The 17248-nt window shown below is 33.7% G+C and overlaps 2 protein-coding genes across 4 annotated transcripts in view; both read right to left on the reverse strand.

The window, feature by feature from the left end:
* Nucleotides 1-702: 702 nt before the first annotated feature.
* The window catches only part of LOC102623528 (cysteine-rich receptor-like protein kinase 44), a 111491-nt gene continuing 94945 nt past the window's right edge, over nucleotides 703-17248 (reverse strand). The window contains exons 5-7 of one of the 3 annotated variants that reach the window (XM_052441981.1): nucleotides 1507-1744; nucleotides 1166-1316; nucleotides 703-1075 (exon numbers count right to left, since the gene is read on the reverse strand). In XM_052441981.1, coding sequence (XP_052297941.1) covers nucleotides 767-1075; nucleotides 1166-1316; nucleotides 1507-1744 — 698 coding nt within the window. In that variant the 3' untranslated portion in view covers nucleotides 703-766. The remainder of the gene's footprint in view (nucleotides 1076-1165; nucleotides 1317-1506; nucleotides 1745-17248) is intronic. The other 2 variants (XM_052441980.1, XM_052441982.1) reach the window with 2 other exon arrangements.
* Nucleotides 1751-3638, reverse strand: LOC127902554 (cysteine-rich receptor-like protein kinase 25). Its single transcript, XM_052441997.1, has 4 exons — nucleotides 3180-3638; nucleotides 2949-3080; nucleotides 2646-2857; nucleotides 1751-2225 (listed from the first exon to the last, which is right to left on the reverse strand). Exons 1-4 carry the CDS (start codon nucleotides 3568-3570, stop codon nucleotides 1971-1973), a joined length of 990 nt encoding a protein of 329 aa, XP_052297957.1. The 5' UTR covers nucleotides 3571-3638; the 3' UTR covers nucleotides 1751-1970.

Raw genomic sequence — 17248 nt, forward strand, 5'->3', positions numbered from 1 at the left:
TGGAGCCAGCGGAGTTACTCTCAGAGATTTCAGGGTGGATGGTAGAAATTGAAATAGGTGTGGCCCAGTTATTGAGATTATAGTCTGCTACTACCACTTGTGCAATATAGTAAGATCATTTGGTTTTCATCCCCGAAGAAATTTTGGAAATGAGAGGCTTGATCCGTTCAAAGGTATAAATTAAAGCTTGAATTTGCACATGGCCATATCACCTACACGGGTACATCATCATTTTCTGCTCCCCGTGCATATCGCCCAAAGTTGCATCCCTTTTCACTGCAACAGCTTTATGCCCTTATAACTGTAACAAAGTAAGCATGACACTGAACACATGATGCAATTCTTAGCATACCAGAGATGTTTGAGGGAAATCCTGTAGGCCTTAACATGGTTTCACCACTGTCAAAACCTGAAAGTTTGGATATTATTGGGGTATTTTTTTTCCCTTTTTCATAGATAATTTTTTTGAATTCTTTGCTGCATAAATCCAGTTCAGTTTCTTTTATTTTACCGGTGAAATATAATAAAACAGAAGGTAAAATAAGTGTGTATTCAGACTAATTAACCAGGTACAATCTTTCAATAGACAATAGTTCATGCAGGGCAGAAGCAGAACAAATGTTTGTATTGGATAATCAAGAGCTACTGCTGGACCTGCCGTAACTAATAATTTCTTGTAGTTTTATCATTGCCAGGACTTCAAAATCTAACACACACTTTGCTTTTTATCTTCAACGAAGTGAATGATCAGGAATTGATGGTCAAGTCAACGAGGTGACACATTTGAAAGAGTAACCTCATTAACAGAGCAAACTTCGGCACCCGATGAGAATTGACTTGGCCTTGCAACATTTCGGCCTACAGAAAATGCAGGTTCGGTTGGTTGAGGAAGTGTTACATTATCGCTTGCTAACATGACAACCACAGAAGACATGGTAGGTCTGTCTGCTGAGTCAGCTTGAACACACAATAATCCAATATGGATAAATTTCAGAAGTTCAGCAGCAACGCATGACTGCTTGAGTACTGGTTCCATCAGCTCCAGTGCTTCTCCTTCACACCATAGTTTCCATGTCTATAATATAGTTATAGAGGTCATAAACAAAGATAAGACTCAAAATCATTGGATATTATTCTTCAGAAAGAAATATAGAAAGTCACTTACGTAAGAAAGGAGGCTTTGACCAAGTTCAGATAGATAAAACCCACTGTTCTTTTTCCCACTGATGATTTCTAGCAGTAGAACGCCAAAACTGAAAACATCCGATTTTACGGAAAATAATCCTTCCATAGCATACTCTGGGGCCATGTATCCACTGTTTGAAAACAGAACAATATAAGATCAAATGCCAAAGAAAAGCTAATGACCTATGTGTCCTCCGTATTTTGAATCTGGTGACATGATCATGAGGTCACATATTCAAACCAAATGCAATAGAATACTGTTAGCAAATTTAATTATTGGAAACAGAGAAAACAGAGAGAGAGGGGAATGGATGCACTTACTATGTTCCAACAATTCGGTTGGTGCTAGCTTCACTTTGATTTCCACCAAATATCCTAGCCATCTCAAAGTCTGATATCTTCGGGTTCATCTCATGATCAAGTAAAACATTACTAGCTTTGAGATCACGATGAATAATTCTGAGTCGAGAATCCTCATGTAAATACAAAAGACCCCGAGCAATTCCATTAATGATACTTATGCGTCGTTTCCAGTCCAATTGTACACTCCTCATTGAATCTGATAATGAATTGGACACAGCATTTAACTTGATTAGCTACTTTGTCATCCACTCTTCTATGGCAAGGAAGCGGGGAAAATAATGGGAAATGGAAAGACTTGGATACAATTGCCATAGTGCCCAGTAGTGGGCACATAATGTGCAAACCATACAACAGGGCCACTTCAACTATACAAGCTGGAATTAAACCAAAACAACCACTGGTTCTGTTTTTATTTGCACAGCTTAACACCCAGCAATTAAGGAAATAGAAAGTCTGAGAAACAAACCAAAGAGGAAGACATCAAGGCTTTTATTGGGCATATACTCATATATAAGCAGTGATTCATTTTCCTCTAAGCAGCAGCCCAACAGCCTCACAAGATTTTTATGTTGCAATTTGGCGATTAGAGTAACTTCATTCTTGAACTCTTGTAGGCCTTGCCCAGATGTTCTTGAGAGCCTCTTCACTTCTATTTCCTTGCCATCTGCTAATTTACCCTGCAAGCAACTTTCCATTTCTTGTTACCATGAAAGTTTTGTATGCGTACGGAAAACGCGAGCTTCCGCTGACATGAACTCATTTCCAAATACTCCATTCAGTGAATACTTAGATATATTTAAACAAGCGTACAGTAAAAATGGATTGGTATGATTAATAGTTGCTTAAAAAGCAAGTGTTTAGTAAACTCTGCTTTCTATGGTTGGGAAATTAAGTTAATTTGATCTCACACTTGTATTAAAAAAAATTATAATTTCTTTTACAATTTTTGTCAAAATTATTATTTAAAAGTCATATATACTTTTCAAAACTTTTATTTTTATAGTTATAACTTTTTTATTTCTTTTTACAGTAGTTATAACTTAAATAATATAACACCTTAATACGAAATAAGAACTTAAGCATCCCTTTATAATTACCATGTAAACAGGGCCAAATCCGCCTTCTCCAAGCTTATTTTCATCAGAGAAATGCTGCGTAGCCTGAACTGCGAGATGTAACGGAAACAAAGGGAACTCTTGAGATTCTTCCTGCTGCTTCTGTCCTCGTAAAACGTCATACGAATAGTCGTTGGCAATTCTACCATCTGCTAGATGTAGCAATTGTGTCTCTTGACTATTTGCTTTCTCCTCTGCAAAACAACGGATTAACTAACTTCGTAAACTATGAATAAGAACAAGGAAGTGGTCGAGTATATATAGCTTTATAATGCCAAACATTACCTTTGACTCTTTCCTTTCTTCTCTTTATACGCCAAAGTAAAAAACTAGATAGCACAAGTACTATAATTGATGATGCCGTGGCGCCGATTGCAATCCATGTTCTGCTTTCCTTCGTTTTCTTCTTTCCCGAACCTAAAATATAGCCAAGTTAAAGAATCTCTGAGGAAAATTCTTTCTATATCTTATGCTATGTTTATATAGAATTAAGGAACCTGAGATTTACAAACTCACCATCGGAGCTACCATTCTTCTTATTAGGTGGAGAGATGGGAGCTGTAGCGGAGCTACCATTCTTCTTATTAGGTGGAGAGATGGGAGCAAAGAAAGGGTACCGCTCGTATCTTATGTTACAACTTGGCGTAAGAACTCTACCACCTTGCTTTCCGGAGCAACAAGCTGGAATTTGAGCAAGAGCCCCGCGCAGGCAAACATTGCAGTCTGGTTTAGACAGGTATGGTATGCACTGCACCAGAGTATAAAGTTTAACAAAGCTAGAGGCGTTAACCGTTTGGGCTGCAGCTGGATACTTAGAGTTAGAATCCCTTGAGGTTACATTTTGAATTAGATCACTGAAGGACTGACCCACAATATTAGAGAACTTATAACGGTCAGTAACGTTCATTATGTTCCATGCGTATACAGTTGGCGCTGTCTCGAGCGAAAGGGCAAAAGAACTGTTAGAGAAGCGCACCATACATTGATCATACCATACAATAGCCTCCTTGGCGCCAGTACAATTTGTCACAATGGTATTTGATTGCAACTGTTATGCAATTTTGGCAGACCTCATTAGAAACGCGGAAATAACAATGATAAAGACCATAAACTTTGTTCGGGTCAACCCCTTCAGTTGCGTTGTAGTATAAGTAGCGGCCAGCTTCATTGTAGAGCTTTCCTCTGAAGAGAGCGCCAACTTTATACATGAATAAGCCGCCGGCAGCGGTATTGTTTTCTGGTGGACAGAAATGGTAGACATAATTGGAGTCACTTTTAGCCGCCTCTGACGAATTTTGTAACAAAACTAAAGATAGAAATGAAAAATAGTGAAGCAAGCTAACTATGTTTCTAGTTCTAGGGCCAAATAATATGAGCAGAATCGGCATCGGCCCCCTTGCTCTTCAACTCTGAAAATTTTGAGTTCCAATGTGAAGGGACTGAACTAACACACAAGTATCCAACTAGAAGTAAACAGTATTAAGGGTGAATACAAGACGAGTTGAGATAATAGAAAAATCGTGGGTTCCAACCCCATTCACATAACTCGTATTGGGATTGGATTTTCATTAAGCTACATAATTAAAAAGGATAATACAAAAATCAATGAAATTGAAAGTCAAACAAAGGATCATTAATGAAGTCTAGAAAACCCCTATGAAGTCTGTACAACGCGGACCATCGACAGTTTCCAGGCATGTTCACATCGGAGACTAATAACGGTGATGTTTGTTTTTTTTCTTTTTTTTTTAAAAACCTTCAAAATAAATATTAAGTTGTTTGTTTTCTAATTTAGAAATTTTAAAAACTAATATTTTATATTCATGTCCTTATAAATTGTAAATATTAAACAAATAATGAGCATATTAAAAAACATATATAAGATAATATATTATTCTAATTTAAATCATATTCAATTAAATACAACTTTTTAATATTCTAGATTAACATATGTTAATAAATTTTATAGTAGTTTCTAATGTTTTATATGAAACATATTCATAAAAAGTTATGCAGATAAATAATGAAACAACCATAATAGAGTCTCGTGCTGCAAATTAGAATTAGATCTATTGATTTGGAATGTTTGTTTACAGAGAAAATCTGAGCAAGAGAGAAAGAAAATTTATTCTTGTTATTATTAACAGAATGGGATCACCAGCTTATATATGTTGCTTGCTGGAATCTCTTTTACACACTCATCACTTTCACGTGTATTTCACCTTTTTAGAGAAGCTAAATAACAAACTAAACAGACTAACGACTACTTTGCTGACTGGACTGCCACGTCACCATAACTGAATTAACTAAACTAATGCTGTTAACACATATTCTTATCACTGCATGCATGTCTGTGGAGGCCCTACTTACTGAACTATTTGATCAGAAATATCAATGAAAATGAAAGGAGTGCCACATGAAGGCTGCTCGACGCGTACCAATCAGGCTTTCCGAAGACGCGAACCAGCCCCAAACAGCACGGAACTAGACTAAGGAAGTCGTCTGCAGTGCTCCTTGCACTTTCTAATGGGACCTTCCATGATTAATTATTCATAATTGGCAGTTTCTAAGATTATTCCTCCAGTCATAACTGGCAGCTTCTAGGCATCTTCATTCTTCACATTGAAGATTAGTCATCGTTATGAAATACCATGCAACTTTAACATACGTTAGATTAATTAAACACGAATTTCTGGAAAAAAAAAAATTCGAATATAGCATTCTAATATAAATAAATAATTTCATCAAAATGGTTAGTTATAGTGATGGGTGACTACCATCTAGTTAAGATTGTAAAATTCTTTTGTGTTAAAAAAAAAATCGAGTTCAAATCCCCGTCACATAGGTGGGGAGAGCATTAAAGACTTGCAGCAGTGCTAAATAATAACGTTGATGTCACATCTGTGGAGCTGCATGTCTGTCGAGTCCCTACTTAATTATATAGTTATGTGATAGTGCCATTCTAATGTTCAGGTCTAAGATAAAATAGAAGAAGTTTATCACTGGACACCAGGTATAATGACAGAAAATAACCATTGACCATTCTAGTGCTCAGGATTTTAAATTATTCACCGGCGAAACTTAATCAAATGAACAGATTCAAGACAAGACAAAGACATTCAATCAAATGAAATTCCCTTTAGTAATAATTATACAATACATTTTTCAGTATTAAAATTAATTATTAATTATCAAATTATCAAAGCCTACTATGTACTTATCTAAAGACTAAGATGATTACTTTGAAAAGTTGTGTTACATATATTTCACTGATGAATTTGATGGTGGATGACAGTTTGATTGGTACTTTCCTTTAGAGGGAGTGGGTTAGGATGCACTTCTGCTTAGGACAAGTTAAGATCGTGAAAGAATCATATATAAGCTTTTAAGTATAAATTAGACTAACTTCTATTTAGAAGAAGTTAAGATCATGAAAGAATCATATATAACTTTTTAGATATAAATTAAACGAACTATGATCGACGTATAATATAATTTATTGCGTGTATAGGTTTATATTACTATTTTAGACAAATAATTGTATAACATACATAATTTTTTTTTTTTAGTGTGTCTTTAGAACTAATAGGTATATATTATAACGTATTTCTTGATATCTCACACTAAGTATTATGAACTCATAGTGGCTAAAGGCCATCAATAATATAAGTAAAATTTTTATCTTAATTTTAAAAGATAAAACCACGATTATTAAAATTTTACATTACAGAAAACAAATTGTTATACTTTGTGTAATATCAATAATTTACCTATTGATAAAGTATAATAGTTTGATATTGCATAAATATGTAAAGTATAATAATTCACACAGGCGGTACATATGTAACCTATATATCAACATTTTTCAAAAAAATGAAAAATAAAAATCTACAGATCACTATTTAAAAAGTAAAGAAGAAAAAAATAAATTTAAGAAAATGAATATGGGTTAATAAGTTAGGAGAGGAAAAAATGAGAGATAATAAGATAAATTAAAAGATAAAAAATTAAATCAGATTTACATAAAAAAAGACGTAAAGTTATTTTTATTTTAAGATAATATTAACAAAAGGCTTAAAAGAAGGAAAGAGTTTATAATAATAGTTTATTTAAAAAAATTATATAATAATAATTTTATCAGTTATAAAATTTATCTCTAATAAATAAGCGCACATGTATTTGAGAAGTACAAATTAAGATTCAAAAATATTATCTTGGGCGGATCCCGGCCCTAAATATAAGTGATGGGGAAGTTAGCTGCTAGTGGCACCACGACTGATGCAATTCACTAGCTACTGCGTAATTTTGCCGTCCGATTATTGTTATACTTCAATATGGGCCGTAGTTAACTTAGGTGTTTGATTTTTTTTTAATTACTTTTGAGAAAATTATCCCATATAGATTTTAAAAATTAGAAATGATTAACTTTTTAAAATATAATTTTCACAATTATTTTTATATTTAATATAATTTGATGTATATCTTTACATATATTATAAAAATTTAAAATTATTCTTGTTAATTGTGAAATAAAATTATGAAATTTAAAGAGATTATTATTATTGCCAATTATATTGAGATAACAAAATAAAATAAAATAAAATAATAATAATAATATTAAATATTTGTTTTAGCCATCAAATATTATATATACACATTAAACAAATATTTTACAAGCATGTTCATAAATCTGTTAATAAATTTTATTAAACATTATGTCTATTTCAATTGTTTATATTCTTATAAAAAGTGAACCGAAAGATTTATCAAATATATATAACTGCTTTTAAAATCTATAATACTTTAAAAATTGTTGAGTAAGGAAAAGTACCAGTTCGGCCATGTCCTCATCTCTCAACCTGAAGTGAGTTTCCTCAAGTGAGTGGCACAAGCTGAATCCTGGTGATACATCGAGCATGGGCACGAACTGACTAGAAATGTATACCGACCAGAAACATATACTGGCCAGATGTTCATCACCCAAAGAAAGGACACAGGATCTCACGAAATCACGGCAATTTCGCTATGACCCGGACTGTTAGGAAAAACATGGGATCCCACATTTACCCACAATCCGGTAGTTGGAGACCCATGAGGGTCTGGCATCACTCGAAAATGGCGGGCATAAAGAATACACGGAAACGTGGGACAACGGCTATAAAAAGCCAGGAAACCGATGGAAAAGGGAAAGAAAAATTGAGAGACAAAGGGGAAACTATGCCAAATTGAAACCAGGTTACATTCCATGTGAATTTTTGAGAGCATTACAAGAAATCATACAACTTAAAATACATAGTTTTCTCGTAAACACCTTGTGCTAACTTAGGCATCGGAGGGTTTACGCCGGTAAAACCACCGGCGTCTCTGATCTATCTCTGTGAGTGCAGGATTAGAAAGAGGAAAAAGGGGTGATTCCAATCCCTGGAGCTTTGACAATTGCGGAAGGAGGCAAAAGAGCAACGTCCTCTCCATTGAACATACAAGCGTTGGTGGTACAAGCGTTGGTGGAACAATCTGGTCGGTCACAGGGCAAGCAGATTTCAGTATCAACAAAAATAAATCTGACTAAACATTTTACTAATTCTGTTCACAACTGATTATTTTGACAATGCAATTAACAATAATTATTTTAAAAGATACAACATTATTAAAGTGGCCATTGGTTTCTCGGGCTTACTCCTAATATAGGAATGAGATTCTTCTGAGCTCTCTTTTTATGAGATTTAATTTTTATTATGTGATTTCTTCGTTTTTCATTAATCAGTTGTCAATTAATTGCGTTTTAGAAATATTTATCTTTTTAGTTTTTAAGGATTGCATTAGAAATTTTTTAATAAAATGGTTGAAATATTTGTTAACAATGTTGAATATGACCAAGTAATAATAAATTAATTAATTAAATTAGCATTGTTTAGAGATAGCGTGCGCAGAGTTAAGGAATCCAAGAAATATACTAAGTTAATTATTGTATTCAATTTTTGTATGAGACCTTCATCTTAGTAATGCAAAGGTATTTCTAATATCATTATTTTAGTGTCGCTGGAGACTTGCACTGCATGCAATAAATCCTGGAATCAAATTTGATGTAAAACCTTATTAAACCCAAAATCCAAATTTGATGCAAATCCTATTAAATCCAAATTCAATAAAATCACATATAATTGTATACCGTTCTTTTACCTATCACCTTCACCATCACCATCGGAGTATGTAGAGACTCAAAATATGAATCTAGAGATTGTAATATTCTTTTTGGTAGTGACAGTATCGAATCACGTCACGTGCTTCTTTGATCATTAATTGGAGACACATTTGAAAGAAAAATAAGTTATTTTTACATGTAATTGTCTCCAACATTTTATTAGTATTTATCTGTAGATATAGGTGAGGTTTACTACGCTTACTGTGGCTATAGATTTTAAGATGGTATAAAAACTATGCTTCTCAAGTAAAAAAAGAAAGGTTACAGAAAGAGATTATGATAAATAAAAAAAAAAACTTTAAAAAGGTTATTATATTTTTACAAAAACTAAAATCATATAAATTTTATGTCTCTTTTTACCTACTCATGACTAATAATTTTATGCCTTCTTACAAAATAGTTATAACTAAACCAAATAAAAAGAATATCACTGAAATTTCTAAGTAATAAATATTCCCGTATTTAGATACCCATGATTGCTGATTTAGGAATCATATAGTCATTTTTTCAAAGTGCTACAGCAGGACAAAGTTTCTCACTACAGCTCCATAGAGTAGTTCATCTGTTAACTAGAAATGTCTATATATATATATATATAGACAAGTTTGTTATCAACTTGTTAACCTCTACTCCTCGCTCTTCCTTTGCCATTTGAATGATTTCAAGAGTTTCATGAAACAGTTTTTCATTAATGATAATCACCCCAGTGCCTGGACCTACGCCGCCAGTGTCTATCTCAACATGGATTCATGATCTTTATGTACCTAATCGCAAGGCTGCTTTCAGCGGATTTTATTTATTGAATTTTTAAACCACTATCAGCATGAAGAATTTTATTTTTCCTAGGGCACAACCGAAGACTCCGCCGTTTATGTTTCTATCTTTCGTAAGAGAAGCAATGTTTCTTGGAACGCAAGCAATCCTTCTGGAACCAGTAACTATGTTTTGGATCATGATTTGGTTTCAGGTTTCGTTTATATAATGCAGAACATGAAGCGTTGGAACATGAGCTTGCTTGTTGAGGTGACGATAGAGATAGCACTCTTGTGTACAGATGTTTTCGTGAGGCTTCTGAGGTGAGAACAATTGAACAGTGGGAAGTTGAGTGTTGTGGCTGTAAGTCAACTGAGGTGGGGTCAGGCAAGAAGCGTTGAGACGATTAACAAAGATGATCAGCGGCCTGTTCGGAATATTATTCATGAATTTAGGCTCATTGACGGGGCTTGTTATCGATTGGTTGTGTTTAATTTTCACCTGCAGACAAGGTCCAGTGCGCTGACGATGATAGCCATGAAATAAATTGCATGAGGTTGTTCGATGTTAATTTCCGTCAGCATTTGGGATTTATTTCTGTTTTTGGTTTTGTGACCAAGATTGAGAAACATATCTGCAAAATATTCTAATAAAAATATTCGTTTGATCAGAGATTTTTAGCTTATTATGATTGGCAAATCCCTTGGAAAATCCATTTGAGGAAGAAAGAAAAATGAATGTGACTTCCAACCCATTCAAAGTATTGCATGGGAATAATTCATCGTTGATGGAATAAATTCAGTTTAACATTTCAACTACGACGATGAAGTACCCGTACAGATTGCCACCTTGAGACTCAGTGTGTAAAATTAAGAATGAAGGTGTTTGATGGAAGTGATGAAGTGTACTATGAAATGCCACAGTGAGATTATTTTGGTGGGAAGACGATAATTAGAATTTAGCTGCTCGAGGTACTCTCGAATCAGCTAAACAAACACCCTCTAGAAGAGCTATACAGAATACACTAGAATACTGAAGATGAAGCAATGAAAGATTGTGATTCATCAAGCTTAATAGCAAAATGTATCAAGAGTTCTTATTTCTAATTGTATCAATCTAGACCCAATCCTAGCCATTTAAAAAATAATAAATGCAATTTAGTGTATAGGCTCAGACTAAAAAGTCTGCAAAATCACTTGCTGGAAAAGACAAAATGAATTTTTCGCATTTGTGCGTTTTTGTTCTTTGTTTCTAGTTATTCATTTACTGCTTTTTTTTTAAACTGGACCGTCGATGAAAACATTTCATAACTTGTGATATTATCATTTTAAAATAATATATATGATACTCACCCATGAATGATGAGATAGTTTAATTCATAAAATGTTTCAAAAATTGTAAAAATTTATTATTCACTTAATAAGAATCTGTTTGAAAGCTAAATTTGCAACTGTCGTTTGGGAACTAAGAAAATGAAAAGAATATTCTGAAGTTTTTATTTTATTTCAATTCTCGATAACAATGAAAAGTAAATCTACATTTGTTTATATACTAAGCTAAGATAAGAGAGCTCAACTAATTAAGTAAGCTTAACTACAAAACAGAATGAAAAGCATGCTACAACAAACTTGTTGAGCTGGCAAAGCTTTTTAACAGACTCTGTTGATTTCTGCTTTGGTTCACACGTGCTAACTGAGCTGCTCATTTGACTGCAACATGAGCTTCCTTAACATCCCCCCTCAAACTCAAGGGGCATGTTTGCACATTGAGTTTGGCTCGAAAATAATTGAAATGAATAAAAGTGAGAGGCTTAGTCAAGATGTCTGCAATCTGCTCTTCATTGGGAATGTATCTGATTTCCAGTTCTTTAGCTAGGACTTTATCTCTAATGAAGTGCATGTCTAATTCAATATGTTTTGTTCTTGAATGATAGACAAGATTCTTAGCTAGTTCTATTGCATTGACATTATCACACCAAATTGTGGGAAGAGAAAAGCATTCAATGCCAAGTTAAACAAATAATGACTGAATCCATGAGATTTCTACACTTGCAGCTGCAAGGGCTCTGTACTCACTCTCTGTACTGGACCTAGCAACCACTGACTGTTTCTTGGATGACCAAGATATCAAGTTACTTCCCAAATAAATGCAATAAGCACATGTTGATGTCCTATCATCAATATCACAAGCCCAATCTGCATCAGTGTAACCTGAGAGCTTCATTTCTCCTTCTGTTGAAAACTTTAAACCATAATCTTCAGTCTCCTTTAGATACCTAAGAAGTCTTTTGCAGGCAATGACATGTTGAAGTGTAGGAGCTGACACATACTGGCTTAACTTGTGTACTGCATAAGCTATTTCTGGTCTTGTTAGAACTAAATACTGCAACCCCTCAACAAGACTTCTGTAACCAGTAGGATATTTAACATACTGGCCCAAATGACCCTTAACTTCCTTCTGGAGCTTTACTCATGTCACCATTGAAGTGTCACACCCTTTACATTCTAACATATCAGCTTTACTCAACAAATCTCTGATATATTTTCTCTGAGATAGATAAATATCATCTGCAACATAAGAAACTTCTATACCAAGAAAATATGACAGTTTCTCCAAGTCTTTCAGAGCAAACACTTTACTGAATTCCAAGATAAATTGCTCCAATTCAACACTATTAGGACCTGTGATCAATATATCATCAACATATATCAAAACAAAAATTATTGAGCCCTGCTTTCCTTTACAGAACAAGGATGTATCATCTCTTGATTTTCTGAATCCCCACTTGGTAACCAGACTATCTCTCAACTTATCATACCAAGCTCTTGGAGCTTGTTTTAAGCCATATAAAGCCTTCTTTAATTTGCATACATAGCTAGGCTTCTGCAGACCAACAAACCCCTCAGGTTAACACATATAAACATCTTCAGTCAACCTTTTGAAAACCTTTTCCATCACTGTTTTGTTTGACTCTAAACACCCACTTATTGCCTACAATTTTGTGTTCAGCTGAAGACAGAACTAATGACCAAGTCTTATTCCTAATTAAAGCCTCATACTCGTCTCTCATGGCTTGATGCCAGTTCTTATCATTAGGAGCTTCTTGAACTGTATCAGGTTCTTTATTGATTAAAGCTGCTGTATATAATTTTGGTTTGAAGATACCAGATTTGGATCTGATAATCATTTTGTGAGAAGGTTTCTGAGTTAGGCTTGTGTTTAAGGCATCAGGAATATGCTGAGATGGTGATTGTTGAATGGTAACTTGTGGTTCAAATTGTGGCTGAATTGATTCTAAATTTTGAGAAGATATGTGAGGTGATGAAGATTATGTCAAAGAATGATTAGGTATCTCATGATGTAAAATGTCTGTATGTAAAGATGATGAAGATACCTGTTCATTTCTTGCTGAGTCTGCTGAGAAATTCTCTTCAAGACTGCTATCAGGGGTAGAAAGTGTTAATAACTGAAAAATTTGTTGCTGAGTAAAGGATGACACTGGAATCTCAGATGAGGATGTGTTTTCAGAAGGAGAAAAGGTGTTGTTGGTTAAGTAAGGAAATATAGTTTCATCAAAAATCACATGTCTAAGTATATGAACCATTCCTGAACTTGTCAAACATTTGTAACCTTTATGAGATGGGCTGTATCCAATTAAGATGCATTTTCTTGTATGAAAATCAAACTTATGCTTGTTAAAGTCCCTCAAATATGGAAAACAAAGGCAACCAAAACATTTTAAGAAGCTGTAATCTGGTTTGTGTTTGAATAATTTTTCATAAGGAGACACAAACTTTAGCACAAGAGTAGGCAATCTATTTATATGATAAACTGCAGTGTGAATAGCATCCCACCAAAATCTAAAGGGCAGATCAGCTTGAGCTAATAATGTCAATCCCAATTCTACTATATGTCTATGCTTCCTCTTAACCAAACCATTTTGGTGGTGAGTATATGGACATGAATGTTGAAATATGATCCCATTTTGATTCAAGAAATCAGTGAACACTCTATATTCTTCCCCCAGTCAGATTGCAACATCTTGACTTTAGTACTTAACTAGTATTCTACTTGGAGTTTAAAGAGTTTAAAGACTGCAAAATCATTTGACTTAAGCTTGAGAGGATAAACCCAAGTGTATCTATTGTAGTCATCCACAAAACTGATATAATATTTGTATCCATTCCTAGAAATAGTAGGTGAAGGCCCCCAAATATCAGTATATATTAGTTCCAGCACTTGTGCACTTTTAGTTTCAGTAGTGGGAAAATGTTGTTTATGAGTCTTTCCTAATTGACAAGCATCATAGAGAGAATAAGTAGAAGATGAAAGAGCTTTAGAAGAGACTTTAAATTGCTTACAAGACTTGAGCAAATGCATCAATATTGTTGAATTTGGATGACCAAACCTTCTATGCAATAAGGTCAGATCATCAGGTTTTTTATTACAATCATTTGAAAATGAGTTATTACAAGTTGTAGTAAAAGCACTACAATTTTGATGAACATAAGACACATTTGAGATTGACAGCATAGAGATTGGCTTATTTATCTGAGATTGTGATAGATGAGATGCAGGTGATAAAGACAGAGGCTTAGGTTTCAATAGCAGCTTGTAGAGACCTTTCTCAGTGTTGTGAAAATTTTAATATACTCGCAAGCGCACGGATCTAGAAATAGAATAGTGGTAACGAGGTCGATCCCACATGGATTGTTATAAATTGAAAAGTCTAATTTAAATCTAAAATTAATATCAATTCTAACCTAGTTGACCAAATTGAGTTTCTAAGAAAATTAAACTAATTAAACTAAGGAAGCAATTAAAATAAAGGAGAATTCAATAAGATAAGAATTACCAAGGTTTCAGAATCCACCACTATTCAACTATTAATTATTTAATTATTAATTAATCCCCAATTTTAGAGTGACAACTCGAAATCAATTTATGTCATCTTATAGATATAACATTTAAGCCCAGATAAAATTAATCTTGTGTAGGTTCTTTTTCTACTTAATAATATGACATCTAAGAACCTCATGTAAACATATTGAATAATAAAGAGTCAAAGTTTCCCTAAGCACTTTATGTAAACAATTTAATGAAAGACATAAAATCAAAGATAATCATGTATAAACTTTATAGATCCAAGCATAGATTTAATCAAATATTAATTCTAACAATCAATAATGCATGACAGAATCGATGAAAAGATTTTATTAACATCCAATTAATCATGTGAAATAAAAACCATAATCATCAAAGAACATATATAAGGAATTAATTAAATAAAAAGATAATTATTTCATTGAATATGGTTTCATCCTTAACCTCAGTATAAGAAAATTAGCTAGACATACTTGAATTAAGAGCAACAAAAGAGATAAAATCAGCCATGAGAAATATTGAAATGTTGCTGCTGATTGCTCTTTTCCAGCCTTGCGTCTGCTGGCGGCTACCTCCCTTGCAAAAGCCAAAGTTCGGCTTTTATATTGGAACACCCTCCAAAATCCTCAAATCAAAAGGTTTTAAAACAAGCCAAGCACAACCGACTTTGAGCCCATGCATGTGAAGCCCACTTAGAATTTTCATTCTTTTTGTAATGCCATGCAATTGCTTCTCACGTGCAGGCCACTTTAGTTTTAAATTTCTTCTTTGTTTGCACTAGCATGGAGAATTCAATTTATTGGCCTCGGCTTCTTCGGATTGAATTTCATACATATTTGCTTAACTGTTTCCACAAATTGACTTGATCTTCAATGTTGTCCGGTTGTTATTCTTTATGCACTTTTCATCCATAATCTCTAATTAATTCCCTATTCAATAAAATAATTTAATTAACTAAAAATGACTAATGAAAATAGCTAGCAATTATATAATTAAGGGTAAAATATGTATATAAATTATGCTCATCACTTAGCAAGGCCCTGTAGAAGAATTTGTCTCTTCATGTCCTTTACAAAATAAATATTTCCACAAAATTCAACAGAGAGAGAATTATCAGAGGTCAGTTTAGAAATGCTTAACAAATTTTTAGTGATTGAAGGAACAAACAACATGTCTTTAAGTGCTATAACAGGATGTGAAGAATGATTGTTTGAAGCTCTGAATGACAGAAAAACATGTCGAACATTAAAGATAGATAACCCTTTACCATTACCAATGATGAGCTGATCATTACCTTTATACTCCTCTCTGAGCTGCAAATTTTTCATATTATTTATTAAGTGGTGAGTAACTCCATTATTCAAATACCAACCATCATCAGCAACTCCTTCAAACTTTGCCATATATGCAGCTCCAGGATTGTAAGCATCAACTCCAGGATAAAGATAAGCTCCAGAAGTATGATGAAAATTTGGTGGCATATAGTTGAAACAATCATATTCTTCACAGCTGAGATGTGAGTTGAAACTATCAAAATTAGCAAAGTATGCAGATCTTGGTCCTTTTCCCTTACTGAAATTTCTTGGAGTAGGGGTATAGTCTTCTATAAATCTGTGCCAGCAGATGTCAGCTGTATGACAAATTTTGAAACAGATCTGACAAGGAGTTTCTTCTATGGTTCCAGTAGACCCTGTTGATCCATTAATTCCAACAAATCCATTTCTAGTAAATGGAGTCATATTTCTTGGTGATTGAGAAGAAAAATTATGAGCATTATTTTGACTAGGACACTATCCTCTGCCATTTCCACCCCTGAAGCTTCCATTAAACATTCTTTGTGGACCAAAATTTCCTCTTCCAAATCCATGAGTTCTACTACCAATATTACCAAAACTACCACCAGTATATCCACCTCTTCTGAAATTACCTCTAGCTTGACCATAGAAAGCTCTAAGATAACATGTATTAGCATAAGCATAGTTTGCATTAAACATATTCTTATCATCTCGTTCTTGTTCAAGTCTAGTTTCCTGTGTTAACAACAATGCACAAGCATCATCAAATTCCATTTTAGAACAAGTTATGAAAGTTGCTATATCACGATAGCCTGATCTTAATCCATTTAATATTATTAACATCAGATCTTTCTCTGTTATTGGACTACCAGCACTAGCAAGTTTATCAAGCTATAGATTTCATCTTAATACAGTAACCTTCAATGTTTAATGCCTCCTTCTTTATTGTATTCAACTCATATCTAAGCTGAAGTACTCTAGCTTCAGATTGAACTCCAAACTTCTTCTCTAAGGTTCTCTATGCATCAAACGAGCTTACACAATTAATAACAAGACTAAGATTACCTTCATTAATTGCTGATAACAGCCATCCAAATAAGGTTTGATCCTGTGATCTCCAATTTTGATATTCTGGATTATCAATTTCTTGAGCAGATCCATCAGCTCTAGCAAGTAGTAATTTTTCTTTTGGTGCTGGTTTGGTTCCATCTATGAAGCCTTCCAATCGATTTCCTCTAATCGATACTAGAACTTGTGATCGCCAAAGTAAATAATTGGATCTATCTAACTTGATCGGAGTGTTAAATGAGAAATTGATCTGACTTATATTTGCTGCTGTTATATTTTTGGAATTCAGTTGTTGATTACTAGAGCTTGCTCTGTTTGGCTTTGATACCATGTTTGAAAGCTAAATTTGCAACTGTAAAATGTGTTTGGGAACTAAGAAAATG

This window comes from Citrus sinensis, chromosome 5 (assembly GCF_022201045.2).
Source record: "Citrus sinensis cultivar Valencia sweet orange chromosome 5, DVS_A1.0, whole genome shotgun sequence".
Lineage (NCBI taxonomy): Eukaryota > Viridiplantae > Streptophyta > Magnoliopsida > Sapindales > Rutaceae > Citrus > Citrus sinensis.

Excerpts from the sequence above, each read along its gene's own strand:
- LOC127902554 (XM_052441997.1), bottom strand. The coding sequence starts at position 3,570 with ATGAACGTTACTGACCGTTATAAGTTCTCTAATATTGTGGGTCAGTCC. Across the intron at positions 2,858-2,948 it reads AAGAAAGGAAAGAGTCAAAG|AGGAGAAAGCAAATAGTCAA; the intron begins GTAATGTTTGGC and ends GTTGTTTTGCAG. Across the intron at positions 2,226-2,645 it reads GATTTGGCCCTGTTTACATG|GGTAAATTAGCAGATGGCAA; the intron begins GTAATTATAAAG and ends AGTTGCTTGCAG.